This window comes from Fukomys damarensis, unplaced genomic scaffold (assembly GCF_012274545.1).
Source record: "Fukomys damarensis isolate Sample0158 unplaced genomic scaffold, DMR_v1.0_HiC HiC_scaffold_34, whole genome shotgun sequence".
NCBI classification, from domain to species: domain Eukaryota; kingdom Metazoa; phylum Chordata; class Mammalia; order Rodentia; family Bathyergidae; genus Fukomys; species Fukomys damarensis.
Genome location: NW_022900946.1, coordinates 21865731 through 21881392, shown reverse-complemented (window position 1 = coordinate 21881392; position 15662 = coordinate 21865731). Strand labels below are relative to the sequence as shown.

At 54.3% G+C, this 15662-nt stretch overlaps 2 protein-coding genes across 2 annotated transcripts; both read right to left on the bottom strand.

Annotated features, from left to right (window-relative positions):
- Positions 1 to 247: 247 nt before the first annotated feature.
- On the bottom strand, positions 248 to 2345 carry LOC104859762 (serine protease 29-like). The gene is made up of 6 exons (XM_010620533.2): positions 2341 to 2345; positions 2185 to 2245; positions 1865 to 2045; positions 1430 to 1695; positions 806 to 972; positions 248 to 722 (listed from the first exon to the last, which is right to left on the bottom strand). The coding sequence occupies exons 2-6, from the start codon at positions 2243 to 2245 to the stop codon at positions 558 to 560; spliced, it is 840 nt and encodes a 279-aa protein (XP_010618835.1). The 5' UTR covers positions 2341 to 2345; the 3' UTR covers positions 248 to 557.
- A 4592-nt stretch (positions 2346 to 6937) lies between these two features.
- LOC104859761 (serine protease 29-like) lies at positions 6938 to 8869 on the bottom strand. Its single transcript, XM_010620532.3, has 5 exons — positions 8807 to 8869; positions 8487 to 8667; positions 8055 to 8320; positions 7496 to 7662; positions 6938 to 7412 (listed from the first exon to the last, which is right to left on the bottom strand). Exons 1-5 carry the CDS (start codon positions 8865 to 8867, stop codon positions 7248 to 7250), a joined length of 840 nt encoding a protein of 279 aa, XP_010618834.1. The 5' UTR covers positions 8868 to 8869; the 3' UTR covers positions 6938 to 7247.
- Positions 8870 to 15662: the final 6793 nt, after the last annotated feature.

Sequence of the window (15662 nt, the reverse complement as noted above, 5' to 3'; positions counted from 1 at the left end):
TTGGAGGAACAGGGTGACAAGATCTACACCTGATAACCACCTGTGAGTCCCAGGGTAGGGGACAAGATGTGGAACGCAGAGACGGGATTGGCATGTGTCAGACCTAGGGCTCACCTGAGCCCCAACTTTGGAGGGTTAAGGCCTTGATTGGGAATTTGGAAAAGGGCATTGAAGTGGCGGTTGTGGGTGTTTGTACCAGAGAAAGGGTGATTTGTGCTCACACAAAAGCCTCAGCAGGATGGTTCGTAGCATCTTTATTCAGAATAGGCAGAAAGCAGAAATATCCAGGTGTCCTCCAGCAGCTCGGTGCTCAGCAAGCCCGGCACGAATTCCTCGGAGCTCAAACCCCCGCCCCACACACCTTGTGCCCTTTCATGAGGGACAGACAGCAAGAGCCAGGCACAGGCCCTCAGCCTGCCAGCGGTCAGGGAAGTCCAGGGCTGTGAGGAGGCCGGAGGAGAAAGTGCGTCTTGGGTAAGCAAAAGCAGAAGCAGCAGACCCAGGCGCTGGAGGGCAGCAGGCTCCTTGGCTGGCCAGTGGAGGTCAGTAGACTGGGCTCAGGAAGAACTGTGAATCTGCTGCTGGATCCAGGGCACATGGGTCTGGACCCGAGCATAAACGCCAGGAATGTCACGCCAGCCACAGCCGTAGCCCCAGCTGACCACTCCCACCAAGGTCCAGGAACCTCTGACCTTGCAGACCAGGGGGCCACCGGAGTCACCCTGGAGAGCAAAGGAAATGGTGAATACTGGCCCTGAAGCCTGGGTGATGGTGGTCTGAGAAGACATGGATAAGTGGGACTCACTTGGCAGGAGTCTCGGCCCTCACTTCCCGCACACAGCATGTCATCCAGAATGATTCTCCTGTCTTTGTAGCGGTGCCTAGAAGCGTTCTGGTACAGCTCCTCACAGAGAGAGTTCTCCACCACCTGCACGTTCACCTCCTGAAGTCGGAAGGGTGGTGGCAGCCATCCTGGGGGTGGGAGGGAGCCGGAGTTGGCAGAAGTGCGGGTGCTCGGGCCCCTCCCATAAGCGCCTTGAACTTGGCTAGTCCTGATGGGCACCGTATCCAGGCTTGAGGTGAGCTGCGCCCTCTCCAGGTCCCTCTCAACCCTGATCCTCAACTTCCCCTCCTAGAAAACAGAGTGGGGAACTGGCCCATGTGCTGGCCCATGTGCTGGCCCATGTGCTGGCCCGTGTCCCCTACGATACCCACGCATGTCTCCACCTGCAGGTGGAGGATTTAAGAAATAAGGGCTCAAGGTGTTCTCTTGTTTCCCGAAATGTGTTCTGTTGTTGTCATTATTCATTCTTTTACAAAAGGATAAGACATATTTCTGCCCTCAGTCCTGTGTTCATGTCCTGGTCTTGCCTCGGACTCAGCTACAGAGGCTCCCGATGGAATACACAAGGTCGTCGCCAACACTTACCAAAGAAACTGAGATCGCCCCACCCTGTCACCCAGCACTCGTCCTTCCGGGTGACCTTAAGATTGAGGGAGCTCAGTTTGACAGGCGTGATATTGTCAGAGCAATCTGCTGGTTCTGCCAGTTGCAAGAGTGCCACGTCTGAACCCAGACCGGCATCAACGAAGTCTGGGTGGACAATGACCTGGCTCACACTCAGCAGCGTCTGGTCCCCGTACAGGTAGACGTCCCCAGCCTGGATCCGGTAGGTTGATGGGTCAGCGTTTCTACTGCAGTCAGAGAGAAGCCCCGAGGACAGCTCGTTATGGGGCCCCCACTGAGTACGTGGGAAGGGCTCAGAAGTCCTGAGCAGAACTACCTGGAGTCCCCAGTCCCCAGACCTCACCCGCACCTCCTCTGTCCACCCACATCCCCCAGGACGGCACAAGCAGTACTCACTGGTGAATGCAGTGGGCAGCAGTCAGCACCCACTGCGGGTGGATGAGGGAGCCACCGCATCTATGCACCCAGGCCGCCCAGTGGTAGCTGTACACCTTCAGGCTGACCTGCCACGGCCACCTCCCCTGAGGGGCATTGTGGCCCCCCACGATGCCCACCAGCTCTTTGTCGATGGCCCCTGCTGTAAGTAATACGTGGAGCATCAGGGAGGCTGGGCTCAGACAGAAGACCCTCAGTCCGCTGCACAGGCCCCAGGAGCTGGGGACGGGGCTCACCACGGCCTCCGGGGATGGGATGGCACGATGGGGGTCAAGACTCACCTGGGGGCTTAGCGACAGAGCACCCTATGAGGAAGAGGGTCACAAACAGCAGGCTCAGCATCTGTGGAGCAGAGAGGCACGGAGGGGTTGGGGTGGCCAGCTCAGGGATGGAGAGGGCCAGAGCCACCAGAGGTGCAGGAGGGGATGGGCCCTTACCGTGGCGTGACTCCACACTCCTCCTCCCTAGGCCACTGGGCCCCTTTATCCTGCAGCCACCGGAAGTGGGTAGGAGGGGTTTGACCTGTCCTTCCCTGGAGGAGGGGGCAAACAGGAAGTGGCATTCGGTCTCAGGTTGTGATAGGTGGTAGAGATCCAGACAAGAGGCCCTGTGTCCTTTCCTGGATGCTGGGGCACCAAGACTCCTCATCTGTGCATGAAATGTAGTGTCACTGGGAGCATTGAGCTGGTTGGCCCAGATCAATGCTCAGAAATGTGTCATTTTTTCTTAGGCAGGACCCTCAACAAGAGTCTGACAGGTCAGCACCACCTCAACCAATACCCACATGCAGACATCCCACTCTGAACCGGGGGAATGACCATCCCAGATGTCAGAGTATCGAGGTCATGAGAGAGCAAATGCCCTCCACCTTACAGAACTGCCCACTCTGTGGTGCTTGCAGACTGCCCACACGTGTGCCTGGGAGACAAATCCTTGAGGTCCTACAGACTGCAGCGGTCTTCAGGGACGTGACAGCCCACCTCACTACAGATATGAGAAACCAGAGTTGGGTGGAGCCTACCACAGGCTAAAATCACCAACTCCCAGGGCCTGGGGCCTCTGTGACAAACACTGGTGTGTCCCATACCTATCGAAGTCACTCTTATGCCAGGGAGCCCCAAAGGCCCCCAGCTAACACTCCTGTTCCTACCCAGAACACATACTCTTCTTTTGCCCACAGTGACAGGCTGGATTCAGGAAAGTGATAGCAGGTTGGATGGCTGGAGCCTGGTCTGAGGGACTTCCCACACAAACACACAAGGAAAGGATGGGACCAAAGATGGCAGGGACTCCAGGATTGGAATTCAGGGGCACGAGTCTGGGCCTGGGAAGATGACAGATGAGCCTGGGGCAGACAGACAGGAATAAATAACAGTACTGGTGCATAAAGGGTGCAGCCCTCATACCTGCCTGGAGCGGCTTCCTAGGATGGCCACAGCAGCCTAGTAGGCGACAGGAAGGCCACCTCTGTGAGGGACACACTCTGTGCTGCTCTCTGTAGCAATGCTGCGGCCTTGTGTCCTTATCTGGGTGGGATCAACCTGAGGCCCCTCACTGGTGGTCCTAGCTGGGACTGTTCAGCACCAGGGCCTGGACAGGAACTTGGTGGCTCTGATAGGATCTCGACCAGGCCACCTTGGACATGTTCAGCGATAGCATCAGAGAGAGAACCCAGAATGTGTGAGCAGGGTCATGCAACCGTTAGGATCGGGGTCAGGGGACTAGCCAATGATATGTGGCATCTAGCCCTGTAGCAAAGATGCCTGGGTCATGGACACCGTTAGGTAAAGGATGTGGCTGCCCAGGGCCAGTGTTGCAAGACAGCAGGTTGGGAAAGCTGAGCAGAGGAACCAGTCAGGGACACCGCATCTCAGGACAGAGGCTGAGTCCTCTGGGGATGCATGGTCCGTGATCTTGTTTCTCCCCAGTCCCTACAATAACCCAGCCTGGGATCAAATGAAACCACACGAGTGACAATCGCAGAATCCCTCGCCGGGTACAGTGCTCCTGCAAGGCCAGAAAAGTCCTTCCTGCCTTTTGCTTAGAATCTTGGAGAAGACTCCAAAAGATCTTGGCAAAAGATCAGATAGGCTGGCTCCCTGCTGTCTCTCATGTTAGATGACAGTCAGTGGGGCTGTGGAGATGGTAGAGCACCTTGGGCGCCCCCACCCCGGTATCTGGGAGTGGCCGGGCTCAGGCTGGGGCAAGTGGGACATCAGCCTGGGAGGCAGGGATGGGAGAGGGGGCCTGGGGTGAAGCGGCGTGGGAAGGCCTGGGATTCTCAGCTGCCTTTGGTCAGGGCAGCCTGGGCCCCTTGGGGAAGCCGGTCTTGCCGCATTGGTGCCCTGTGTTCACTGTGAGCGCCTGGACTGACCCTGCACTGTGTATTCTTGTGGGATTTGGCCTAAAAGGGAAACAGGAAAAGACCCAGGGTTGGCGATTGTGCGGCCCCAGCCTGTGTCTGCAGGTGTGTGCAGGCTCTGGGGAAATGACGCATTTCTCTGTGCCTCACTTTTCTCTTCAACAAGATAGGGATGGTAGTGCTGTCTCGGGACAAGAACGTGACCCACCTGGTAATACTTGGACTGAACCATGGCCCTAGGAAGCACCCAGGGGCTGTTGGTCATTATTTCCAGGAAGTAAGTCTACCAGGAATATTCCAGAAAGCATTCTGGCACCAAGAAAATTGGGAAACGTATATCAACCCCAAAATGACAAATATAACAAGCCTGTTTTGTATTCGCTATGCACCTCTTCAGGGAACCTAACGCGGTATAGCTCAGCTTGACTATGACCATATCTATTATAAATGATCTCTGTGTGGGACTCGGCATTCAGTTGCTGTTTCATGGGTTTCCCTTTGAATTTTCTCCTTAAACAGCATTTGCTGTTTAAAACATTTCTACTAGTACCATAGCCAAAATGAAAGTGCATCTTCTGTGTTTGTGGAAACTGGGCAAAGCCTGGGCCATTCCTAAGGGAACAGCAAGTTTGAAAGGAGCCTAGCCTGCAGGAACTACCAACCTGTGCCAGGAAGTCAAGAACGCCCCCAGACCTGCATGGAGAGGGCACTGACTTAGGGATACTTATTCTCCTCCCCATGAGCTCTGAGCTAAAGCGGGCTACAGCCTGGGCCTCCCTACTGTGGGGATCACCTGGGGACACAGTGGGCAGCACCAAGGGCAGCTAATGAGGCGGCTTGCGGAGGCATCCGGCCCCACTCTCTAGGGATGTCCCACTAGATGTTCCCAAAGACTGAGGACAAAACCTTGGAGACAAAGCCACTGGCTGATGGAGACTGAGGGAGGATCACGGAGCAGTGCAGCAAGCCACCCCCACCCAGAGCCCCTTCTTTGGAAACTAGCACCCCTGTAGACTAAGGGCCCATCTGGTCTAACCCATGGCCTGGGTGCACTGGGACAGTGGGCTATGGCGGCAAAACTGAAGAAAACAGAGCCAGCTTGTGAGCCATGTGACTTACTATGACTTATCAACGGGCACCCACAGCAAAGGCTAGGGTTAGTTGCAACTTGCTACAGAGTGAGGCCAACGAAAAGCATGCAGAAATCCAGCAATGCCACTCAGCAAAATCTCACAAGGGTCACACCCTCATCAGTAGCATCGCTCAGGGAATCTACAGGGCTGTACACTTAAGAACAGCACCTCTGAGCTGTCCCATGTTGACAGGCCAGACATGCTGGCCAGAAAGTCATGGGACTGTCCATTGTCGTCAGTTGGCTTACACAGATATCCACAGTGCCCTGTTCCACACTCCATCCCAGCAGAGGGAGGTTTATAAACTACATAGCAGGGACATCATAAGCTTGCTCCATTCCACTGCATGACCAGTCTTTCAAGGAAGAGCTTGATACCAAGCAAAGGGATCCTTGGACACAGAGACAGTCAAAATGAGCCCGGGCTACACATTTCAAACCCGCACACTCCCGCCCAGCCCAGACCTTACAAGGTTGGGGAATGTCTTGTGAACAATTGCTCAAGGGACTGGCCAAGCTGCTGCTCCCAGAACAAAAGGAAAAAGCAGATTTCTGTTCTTTTCATACTGGGGTGGGCTAAAGGCCAGTAATTTCTACTGGCCAGGGGCAAGCTTCCAGAAGATGCTTCTTCTTGTGATGGATTTCACCACCGGGTGGTCACAGGCAACTCGTGTTAGAAGGAGCTGAGTTTTAATGCATGTGGTGTCTTCATCCTGGGAAAAGCACCCAGCCTTATACTCGGAGGACCAACAGGTAGGGAGCCCGGGTGGGCAGCGAGTAGGTGGGCACACGTTGTCAGTGCTCTGGTCAGTGCTGGTGCTGAAGGTTGAATGCGTGGGGCTCTCTTTGGCCACGTGAGCTGCGAGCCTGGTTTTTAACCACCTCCCGTGCTGCTGTGGAATTCCTGCCTGTGTTTCGAAGTGACGTCCCTCCAGATGGTGGGGACAGGGTGTGTGCATGCCGGGCACATGTAATCAGCTCCTTTGTCCGCTCTCCCAGAGGGCTCTCTTTGCAAATCCTTTTTCTGTCTACACCACACCACCCCACCCCGTATTCTTCTCTGCCGGTTGAGGACCTGCACAGAGAAGGAGCAGAGGCTCCTCCTTGAATTCCCACCCCCTTCCCTGACCGTCCTAGGAGGCCTGGAGCAGGGTCGAAAGCCCTGCCCCTCTGGTGGGCTGGGCTGGAGAACTGAGCCTTCCGGGGCATGGGCAGGTGCCTCCGTGAGGGTCACCCACTTCCTGTGCTGCACAGTCAAGTCTGGGCTCCAGGACATATGTGGGTTCTCTGTCCTTGGAGGAACAGGGTGACAAGATCTACACCTGATAACCACCTGTGAGTCCCAGGGTAGGGGACAAGATGTGGAACGCAGAGACGGGATTGGCATGTGTCAGACCTAGGGCTCACCTGAGCCCCAACTTTGGAGGGTTAAGGCCTTGATTGGGAATTTGGAAAAGGGCATTGAAGTGGCGGTTGTGGGTGTTTGTACCAGAGAAAGGGTGATTTGTGCTCACACAAAAGCCTCAGCAGGATGGTTCGTAGCATCTTTATTCAGAATAGGCAGAAAGCAGAAATATCCAGGTGTCCTCCAGCAGCTCGGTGCTCAGCAAGCCCGGCACGAATTCCTCGGAGCTCAAACCCCCGCCCCACACACCTTGTGCCCTTTCATGAGGGACAGACAGCAAGAGCCAGGCACAGGCCCTCAGCCTGCCAGCAGTCAGGGAAGTCCAGGGCTGTGAGGAGGCCGGAGGAGAAAGTGCGTCTTGGGTAAGCAAAAGCAGAAGCAGCAGACCCAGGCGCTGGAGGGCAGCAGGCTCCTTGGCTGGCCAGTGGAGGTCAGTAGACTGGGCTCAGGAAGAACTGTGAATCTGCTGCTGGATCCAGGGCACATAGGTCTGGACCCGAGCGAAAACTCCAGGAATGTCACGCCAGGCACAGCCGTAGCCCCAGCTGACCACTCCCACCAAGGTCCAGGAACCTCTGACCTTGCAGACCAGGGGGCCACCGGAGTCGCCCTAGGTAGAAAAAGGAACGATGAATACTGGCCCTGAAGCGTAGATGAAGGGGATGGCAGGAGACAAGGGTAGATTGAACTCACAAAGCAGGGCCCCCGGCCCTCACTGCCAGCGCACACATTGCTGTCGAGAATGATTCTCCTGTCTTTGTAGCGGTGCCTAGAAGCGTTCTGGTACAGCTCCTCACAGAGAGAGTTCTCCACCACCTGCACGTTCACCTCCTGAAGTCGGAAGGGTGGTGGCAGCCATCCTGGGGGTGGGAGGGAGCCGGAGTTGGCAGAAGTGCGGGTGCTCGGGCCCCTCCCATAAGCGCCTTGAACTTGGCTAGTCCTGATGGGCACCGTATCCAGGCTTGAGGTGAGCTGCGCCCTCTCCAGGTCCCTCTCAACCCTGATCCTCAACTTCCCCTCCTAGAAAACAGAGTGGGGAACCCAATGTTCTGGCCCATGTCCCTCTGCCATCCTAAGATTCTACCCATGGAAGCATCAGAGAAATAAGAGAGCTAGCTATGTGTTCTGTTTCCAAAAAAACTTTTTTCTGTACAAAAGAATAAGAAGTATTTCTGCCCTCAGTCCTGTTCTTGCCTCGGCCTCAGCTACAGAGGCTCCCGATGGAATACACAAGGTCGTCGCCAACACTTACCAAAGAAACTGAGATCGCCCCACCCTGTCACCCAGCACTCGTCCTTCCGGGTGACCTTAAGATTGAGGGAGCTCAGTTTGACAGGCTTCACGTTGGCAGAGCAATCTGCGGGTTCCGCCAATCTCAGCAGTGCCACATCTGCACCAAGATGAGCATAAACGAAGTCTGGGTGGACAATGACCTGGCTCACACTCAGCAGCGTCTGGTCCCCGTACAGGTAGACGTCCCCAGCCTGGATCCGGTAGGTTGACGGGTCAGCGTTTCTACTGCAGTCAGAAGCCCCGAGGACAGCTCATTATGGGGCCCCCACTGAGTACGTGGGAAGGGCTCAGAAGTCCTGAGCAGAACCACCTGGAGTCCCCAGTCCCCAGACCTCACCCGCACCTCCTCTCTCCACCCACATCCCACCAGGACAGCACAAGCAGTACTCACTGGTGAATGCAGTGGGCAGCAGTCAGCACCCACTGTGGGTGGATGAGGGAGCCACCGCATCTGTGCACCCAGGCCGCCCAGTGGTAGCTGTACACCTTCAGGCTGACCTGCCACGGCCACTTCCCCTGAGGGGCATTGTGGCCCCCCACGATGCCCACCAGCTCTTTGTCGATGGCCCCTGCTGTAAGTAATATGTGGAGCATCAGGGAGGCTGGGCTCAGACAGAAGACCCTCAGTCTGCTGCACGGGCCCCAGGAGCTGGGGACGGGGCTCGCCAAGGCCTCTGGGAATGGGATGGCACGATGGGGGTCAAGACTCACCTGGGGGCTTAGCGACAGAGCACCCTACGAGGAAGAGGGTCACAAACAGCAGGCTCAGCATCTGTGGAGCAGAGAGGCACGGAGGGGTTGGGGTGGCCAGCTCAGGGATGGAGAGGGCCAGAGCCACCAGAGGTGCAGGAGGGGATGGGCCCTTACCGTGGCGTGACTCCACACTCCTCCTCCCTAGGCCACTGGGCCCCTTTATCCTGCAGCCACCGGAAGTGGGTAGGAGGGGTTTGACCTGTGCTTCCCTGGAAGAAGGAATAAGCAGGAAGTGGCATTCGGTCTCAGGCTGTGATAGGTGGTAGAGATCCAGACAAGTGGCCCTGTGTCCTTTCAGGGCACCCATGTGTGCTATCAACAAATGAAATGTAGTGTGACTATGAAGGTGTGGTGAGAGCAGGGCTGCTTAGCCTCGACCTGTGGTCACTGAAGTTTCATCTGGTCCTCGTCCTATCCTCAAACCACCCTTACCCCCTCAACACACATATGCATGCATGCACACATGCACAGCTGTAGAGGTGACACTCAGAACCAAGAGACCAAATATCCCAGGCTAGAGCATATGGCCGAAGTATCCACATCATGGGAAATCAGGTGTCCCAGGGCCCCTGCTGAGCTTCTCCCTTCCAGAACTGCACCCCACACAGCTCCTGCACACTGTGCCTAAGCACAAACCTGTGAGAGACATCCTTGAGGTCACAAGGACTGCAGCGGGCTTGTGGGAGCTGACAGCCCACCTCCCTACTGCCATGGCAGGGATCTCTACTGCCCTGGGCCCAGGGTCACTGTGGCTAACCTTGGTGTGTCCCATCTCACGTCTGAGTAACACTTGATTTGGACCCCCAAGGTGCCCCGGGTGGCGCTCCTCCTGTCCCTGCCCAGGGCACACATTTCTCTTTTCCCTTCAGCAGTAGTCTGGCCCTGGAGCCCACATAGCAGGCTGGGTAATGGGAAAGGAGTCTAAGAGACTTCCCACACACTCTGAGGGGCAGGGTGGGCCCGAAGATTCCAGGGACACCAGGATTGGCATTCGGGGGCATGAGTCTGAGCCTACAAGGGCCCCAGGCTGTGATACTGCAGGGAGACGGCAGGGAGGGAGGCTGAGCCCTGTGAAAACCAGAGACAACCTGGCTCCCAACCTGGAGGAAAGGAGAGGAGGGGGCTGTGTCGGAGAACCAGCAGGTGTGGCTGAGGAGGCAGCCTAGACCTTCCAGACAGATGGTGTACTTGGGGGAACAGGGGTGCACCCTTCATGCCCTCCTGGGACAGCCACCACAGTCTAGTAAGTGGCAAGAAGGCCATCTCTGTGAGGAACACACTCACTCTGTGTGTGCTGCTCTCTGTACCAATGGTGGGGCCTCTGGTCCTTTATCTGGTCGTGATCAACCTGAGGCTCCCCGCTGGTGACCCTGGCTAGGACTGTTAAGCAACGAGGCCTGGCAACAAGATGTCAGATCACCCTGATAGGGTCTGGACCAGGCCACCATAAGGGCCTTCGGTGATAGCATCAGAGAGAGAACCCAGACTGTATGAGCGGGTCATGCAACCGTTAGGACTGGGTCAGGAGCACAGCCAATGATAATGGATCATGGACACCGTTAGGCAAAGGGCGTGGCTGCCCAGGGCCAGTGTTGTAAGAGAGCAGGTTGGGAAAGGCGGTGCAGAGGAACCAATCACACACCAGCATCTCACAACAGAGACTGAGAGGGCCTGAACTTACTGGAAGCCATCATCCATGATCTTGTTTCTCCTGCATCCCTACTGTAACCCAGCCTGGGATGCGGGTGGAACCACCTGAGTGATAATCCCAGAGTTCCTGGTTGGACACAGTGCACCTGCATGCGAACAAGTTCCTTTCTCCCTCTTTTGGGAGCCCTGGAGAAGAATCTAGCCTTGGACACCACATCAAATCCGCTCAGCTTCACCTTCTGTCGCCGGCAGTTATATGGTCTTCCTTACCAGGTGTCCCCACTTCCCCCCGCCCCTCGGCCACTGCCCTCCTGGGCAAAGAGATGGTTTTTCCAAGAGGATTTTGATAGATACATCAAGTTCCTGCCAGATACAGTACATGCAGCTATTTTGTGAGGTGAATGAAATGCACTTTTTTTCTTACTGAAGAACACAGGGGCACTGTACCACTGAGCTAAATCCTCAACCCTTTTATTTTTTATTCTTTGGAAAGAAGATCTCACTAAGTTTTCCAAGCTTGCCTTGAACTTGTGATTGCCCTCCCTCAACATCAAGGTAGCTAGGATTACTGGTGTGCACCTCTGCACCCACCTGAACCACACGCTATTAAATAGCAAGGCACACTATTTAATTATATATGTTTGGAGTTAACTTATTTAACCCATTCTCCATGGACAGACATTTATTGGTTTCCAAACTTTTGTAGTGATGGGATAAACATTCCTGCATGTGTGTTTGCCCTACCTAATTATCGTCAATCCCGAGTCAAGTGTGTCTGGGTCCAAAACGATAGTCCAGCTGAGACCACCGAGTCGTTGTACTACATCCACTCACACCCCCATTTATCCATTCATTCATTATCCACAGGTCCAGCCATCCAGCTCTGTCCCTCCACTCACCCCTCAGTCCATCTACCCACCCCTGTAACGTCCCTCCCTCCAACCAATCACCGTCCTCTGCTTGGTCCATGTATTCTCCCATCCGTTCGATTTTTACTCAAGCACCATTTCACACAACTACTCAACAATCCACTTGCTTAAAGTGAAGCCAATATATAGCCCTCAAGATACTTTCAGCCTAGGGCCGGAGGTCTAGCTCGGTGGCACCACACCTGCCTGGCAAGTGCAAGGTCTTGAGTTCGATTCCCTGTACTGGGAAGGAAAAAAAAAACCCTAAACTATTGGACAGTGGGAGAATTATGACGCTGACTGGGACTTGGAACTTCTACCCACAGAGCCGTACACCACCAAGAGGGGGTTTCAGTGCATGTGGTGCCCTATAATCTCAGCTATTTAGGAGGGTGAGGCAGGAGGACCACAAGTTCCAAGGCGGTTTGGGCTATATGCTGGGGCTCTGTCTCAAAACAAAAATGGCTAGGGGTGTAGCTCAGTGGAAAAGCACTTACCGAGCAAGCACAAGGCCTGGTTCAATCTGTAGTACCCCCTCCAAAAAAAGAGCAAATTCTACCACATGCAAATTTAGCAATTAGATAAGAGGAAGGAACAGTACATTGATAGGTGATCAGTGAAGGTCTCTGCAGAGGTGATGTGAAAAAGTAGACCTAAGTGGTATTGGGTGAGCTGGAACAGGTGTGTGCACATGTGAGCTTGTGTGTGCATATGGCTGTGGGTGAGCTAGCATGTGCATTATGTACATGTGAATATCTGCACATGTATAAGGGTTGTATGGCACGTGTGAGCACTAGAACATTATATGCACCTGTGCATTTATGTGCACACATATTATATGCATGTGGGCATGTATGTGCATGTGTGTTTTTACTGTGTGCGTGTGTGTGTGTGAATGTGTATGCACTGGATGGACCAGCATGCACATGTCTCCCAGGCCCATCAGCACCTGGAACACCCTGGATTCTGTCTCCTCTGCACCTGACACAGGTCTTCTCTCTGGACCTGTTTCATTGAGGGCCTTTCAGGAGGAATAGCTCATGTTGGAAAGATCACTTAGGTTGGTGTCTAGGCCAAGTCATGGGTTTTGGGTCAAGATGGCCTCACGTGCCTGGGCTAAGCTTGGAAGTGGGCATACCGTAGTTGCAGGTGCACCCTGTGTGTCCTACCATAGCTGTTCTGGGGCCCCAGGATGCAGGGCAATACCTGGCAAGAGGGGGCAGTGCCCAGGGGTGGTCTGGCTTGACCGGGGCATACTGCTGGGCTCCTGGGAGTCGCTCCTCAGACCAAGGTACTTGCTGACTTGGCTTCCTCAGGGCCAGGCTGGCCCTGTGCAGCAGGCACAGGCAAGACCAGGGAACCAGCCTTTTTGCCATTTACACATGTTCTTTTCTACCTGCAGGAGGGAATGGCCTTAGGGGCAGGTGCCAGAGTTGGAGGGCCAGATGGAGGATGCTGTGGCTGCATCTCTTTATGCATTGCTTACTACATGACAAAAATTAATAAGTCAAGATGCTAATACTCTACAAAATTAACTAAATCAGTACGAGTTTGTATAATATGTTCCATCATTCAAGTGGGCCTGAATTGAGGCCAAAGGAAATCAGAGTGTCCTTGCTGAGCCCCTGCCAGTGCTTGATGTCCCCAGGCAGCTGGATGTGGGCAGGGCCTCTGGAAGGAGATGGCCAATACAGGGATGGGAGCAGCTCTTGCTGTCACTTGTGGAACTGAGTGACAGGGGCAGCAGCCACTGCATGAGTCCCAGTGTCCTTTGGGTGAAGAGGAGCCATTCTGCCCCATGTCTAGCTCTCTGAGGGTGCCTGTTTCAGCTCAGCTTCCTAATCTAGTCTTTATATTTCAGAATCACCACCACCACCTTATTCTTCCTCTTCAACGATTCCTGTGGTTCCTGGACATTAGCTCTTTCCTTTGTGTAGCAGAATCAGTGTTTCCATCTCTGTAGAAAACCTTGATAAGATACTGACTGCAATCAAGTCGGATTTCTGAATCGATGGGGAGAATAGCAATCTCTCTAGCCTCAAAGTTCCCATCTATTTCTCCTTTCTTGTGGACCACCGTTGATGCCCATCGTCCCATTTTCAGAATTTCTTATTACACAACATCCGCTAAGTTTGTCCCTGCGTGCCTGATAATTGTGGGTCCGTTGCACATGTCCATCTTTTTTAAAAATGATCTTTCTGCTCCGTGTCTTCCTTGAGGGGTGCTCTGCTTTTCTGCACTGCCCTGTGGGGTCCAACAGGCTTGTGGGCTGTGACTGGTCCCAGCAGCCTGTCTGTTGGTAGATTCTTTGAACACGGGCAGTTGTCACCTGTGAATAATCACCCCCTTCTCACTCTTGCCTTATTCCTAGTGACAGCGTGAGAACCCACCCTAGTCAGTGCGAGCGGAAGAGGATTTCAGCAAACAAGAGTGTGCGTTTATTTCTCAACTATCTTCTGGCTTGATGGGATTTTTAATTCTCTTCGTTTCTCCTCGCTTCCTGCTTTAGAAATTATTCATTACAATTCTGTTCTTTTACTTACTACCCTTCACCTTTCAGCAAGGGCAGAACTCATCCCTAACCTCCTCTCAAGCCAACCGCACTTTACACTGCCCCCCGTCCCACATGCTGTGGGCAGAATTGGATCCCAAACCTAACTTTGGTTGTCTTCCCCACATCTGCCGCCGCTGGTTGGTTTAATGTCATAGGTGCGTGTTACATTCATTCTTCAAGAAAGGGAGAGGGAGATCTGATGGCCTGGACCGACCGCTTGAGAGCACAGTCTAGGCTAGAGTGGGCCAGGGGCCTTGCTCCTCTGTCCCAGAACAAGCCCGTAACATTCATTTCATACCCACGTGTGCGCTGGGCACTGGGTTGTGGACGGGACGTTCTCACCAGTGAGCTCCATCGCTCCCCTGTGAAGCTTCTCCAGGGGGAAACTGAAAGGAGGGGCAAGGTTAGAACTGTGGAGAAGAGTTTCTCACCCAGCCCTGCTCTACTGAGTTCTGAAAACGAGGAAAAACAGAGTGGCTGAGGCAGATTCACTCATCACCAGCCACAGGCAGTACCGGCCATGCAAGGGGCCCCGAGCTGCATTTGAGTCCCAAGTCAGGCTCTCATCCTGATCCTGCCACAGAAGTCCAGGACCCCTTGAAGGGTCTATCCCGTCTATCCTAGGAGGGACTGTGACCTCAGACTCTTCCTGATGTAATAAATGTACTTAAGTTCCATGAATGGGGTTCAATAGAGCCCCCTCAAATTTCTTTCCACTTAGAAATTCAGAATGTGATCTTATCTCTGCCAGTATCAAAGTTGAAGTCAACCTGGATCAGGATGGCGCTAAACCCAAAGGCAGGTGTCTTTATATGTCAAGGAGGAGGAGAAAACACAGACACAAGGAGACTCCACCGAAGATGGCAGAGATTAAATGATTGGCCATAAGCCACAGAGTGCCTGGAGTACCCAGGAGCTCGGAGGAATAGGAAGAACCCTCCTGGAGCCTGAGAGGAAGCCTTCCCAGTCAGCACCTTGCTTCAGACTCTGGCCTCCAGCACCGAGAGACAGAGCTACTGCTCCCCTGTGCCCATCCATGGGGCTGTGGCAGATACACAAGTCACATACACACAGGCACCCAACACCTTGAACCCCAAGTTCTGGAGAATTTGAAGAAATGGCATTTCCCCAAGAGAGAAACAGAACTGGATTCTGCTCAGAAACAAGGAATGAGCAAGTTTGAGGAGGCTGGGTCCCTGAGTCCCCTACTGTCCACATAGCACGCCCTCCCTTCTGCAGGAGCCTCCAGGAGGCTCAGCGCCTCCTGCTCAGCCCACCCTTGCTTCAGGCTGTCTGCTCAGGCCCAGGGACGGGACGGCTTTATTGCAGGCACAAGGAGAGAGGGAGTAGCTGGAAGCCAGGAGGTCTGTGAACAGGGAGAGGTGGAATGGAGGACAGGTACTCAGCCAGGGCTCTGGTTCTCAGTGAGCCCTGTCTGACTGAGACACGGGGAAGTTGGCTCTGCACACGGTGGCTGTGTGAAGACTAGGGTATAAGACAGGCCCAGCCTCCACCCTGATGCCTGAAGCAGGTATCCAGGACGGCCGGAATGACTAGAGATGGCCCGCAAAGCAGAGCCCATTGAGCAGGAGGGTGAGGGCCAAGCCTTCCTTATGACCTGTCTCCTGGCGAGGCTGCCAGAAGCGAAAGGATGTCTTGGCCAGTGAGATCCAGGCTGGGTAGCCAGAGCCTCTGACCTGTA

Coding starts and splice junctions, on each gene's coding strand:
- LOC104859761 (XM_010620532.3), bottom strand. CDS start 8,867: ATGCTGAGCCTGCTGTTTGTGACCCTCTTCCTCGTAGGGTGCTCTGTC. Junction 8,321..8,486: donor GCTGCCCACTGCATTCACCA/GTGAGTACTGCT, acceptor TTCTGACTGCAG/TAGAAACGCTGACCCGTCAA. Junction 7,413..7,495: donor AGGGCCGGGGGCCCTGCTTT/GTGAGTTCAATC, acceptor TTTTCTACCTAG/GGCGACTCCGGTGGCCCCCT.
- LOC104859762 (XM_010620533.2), bottom strand. CDS start 2,245: ATGCTGAGCCTGCTGTTTGTGACCCTCTTCCTCATAGGGTGCTCTGTC. Junction 1,696..1,864: donor GCTGCCCACTGCATTCACCA/GTGAGTACTGCT, acceptor CTCTGACTGCAG/TAGAAACGCTGACCCATCAA. Junction 723..805: donor AGGGCCGAGACTCCTGCCAA/GTGAGTCCCACT, acceptor TTTGCTCTCCAG/GGTGACTCCGGTGGCCCCCT.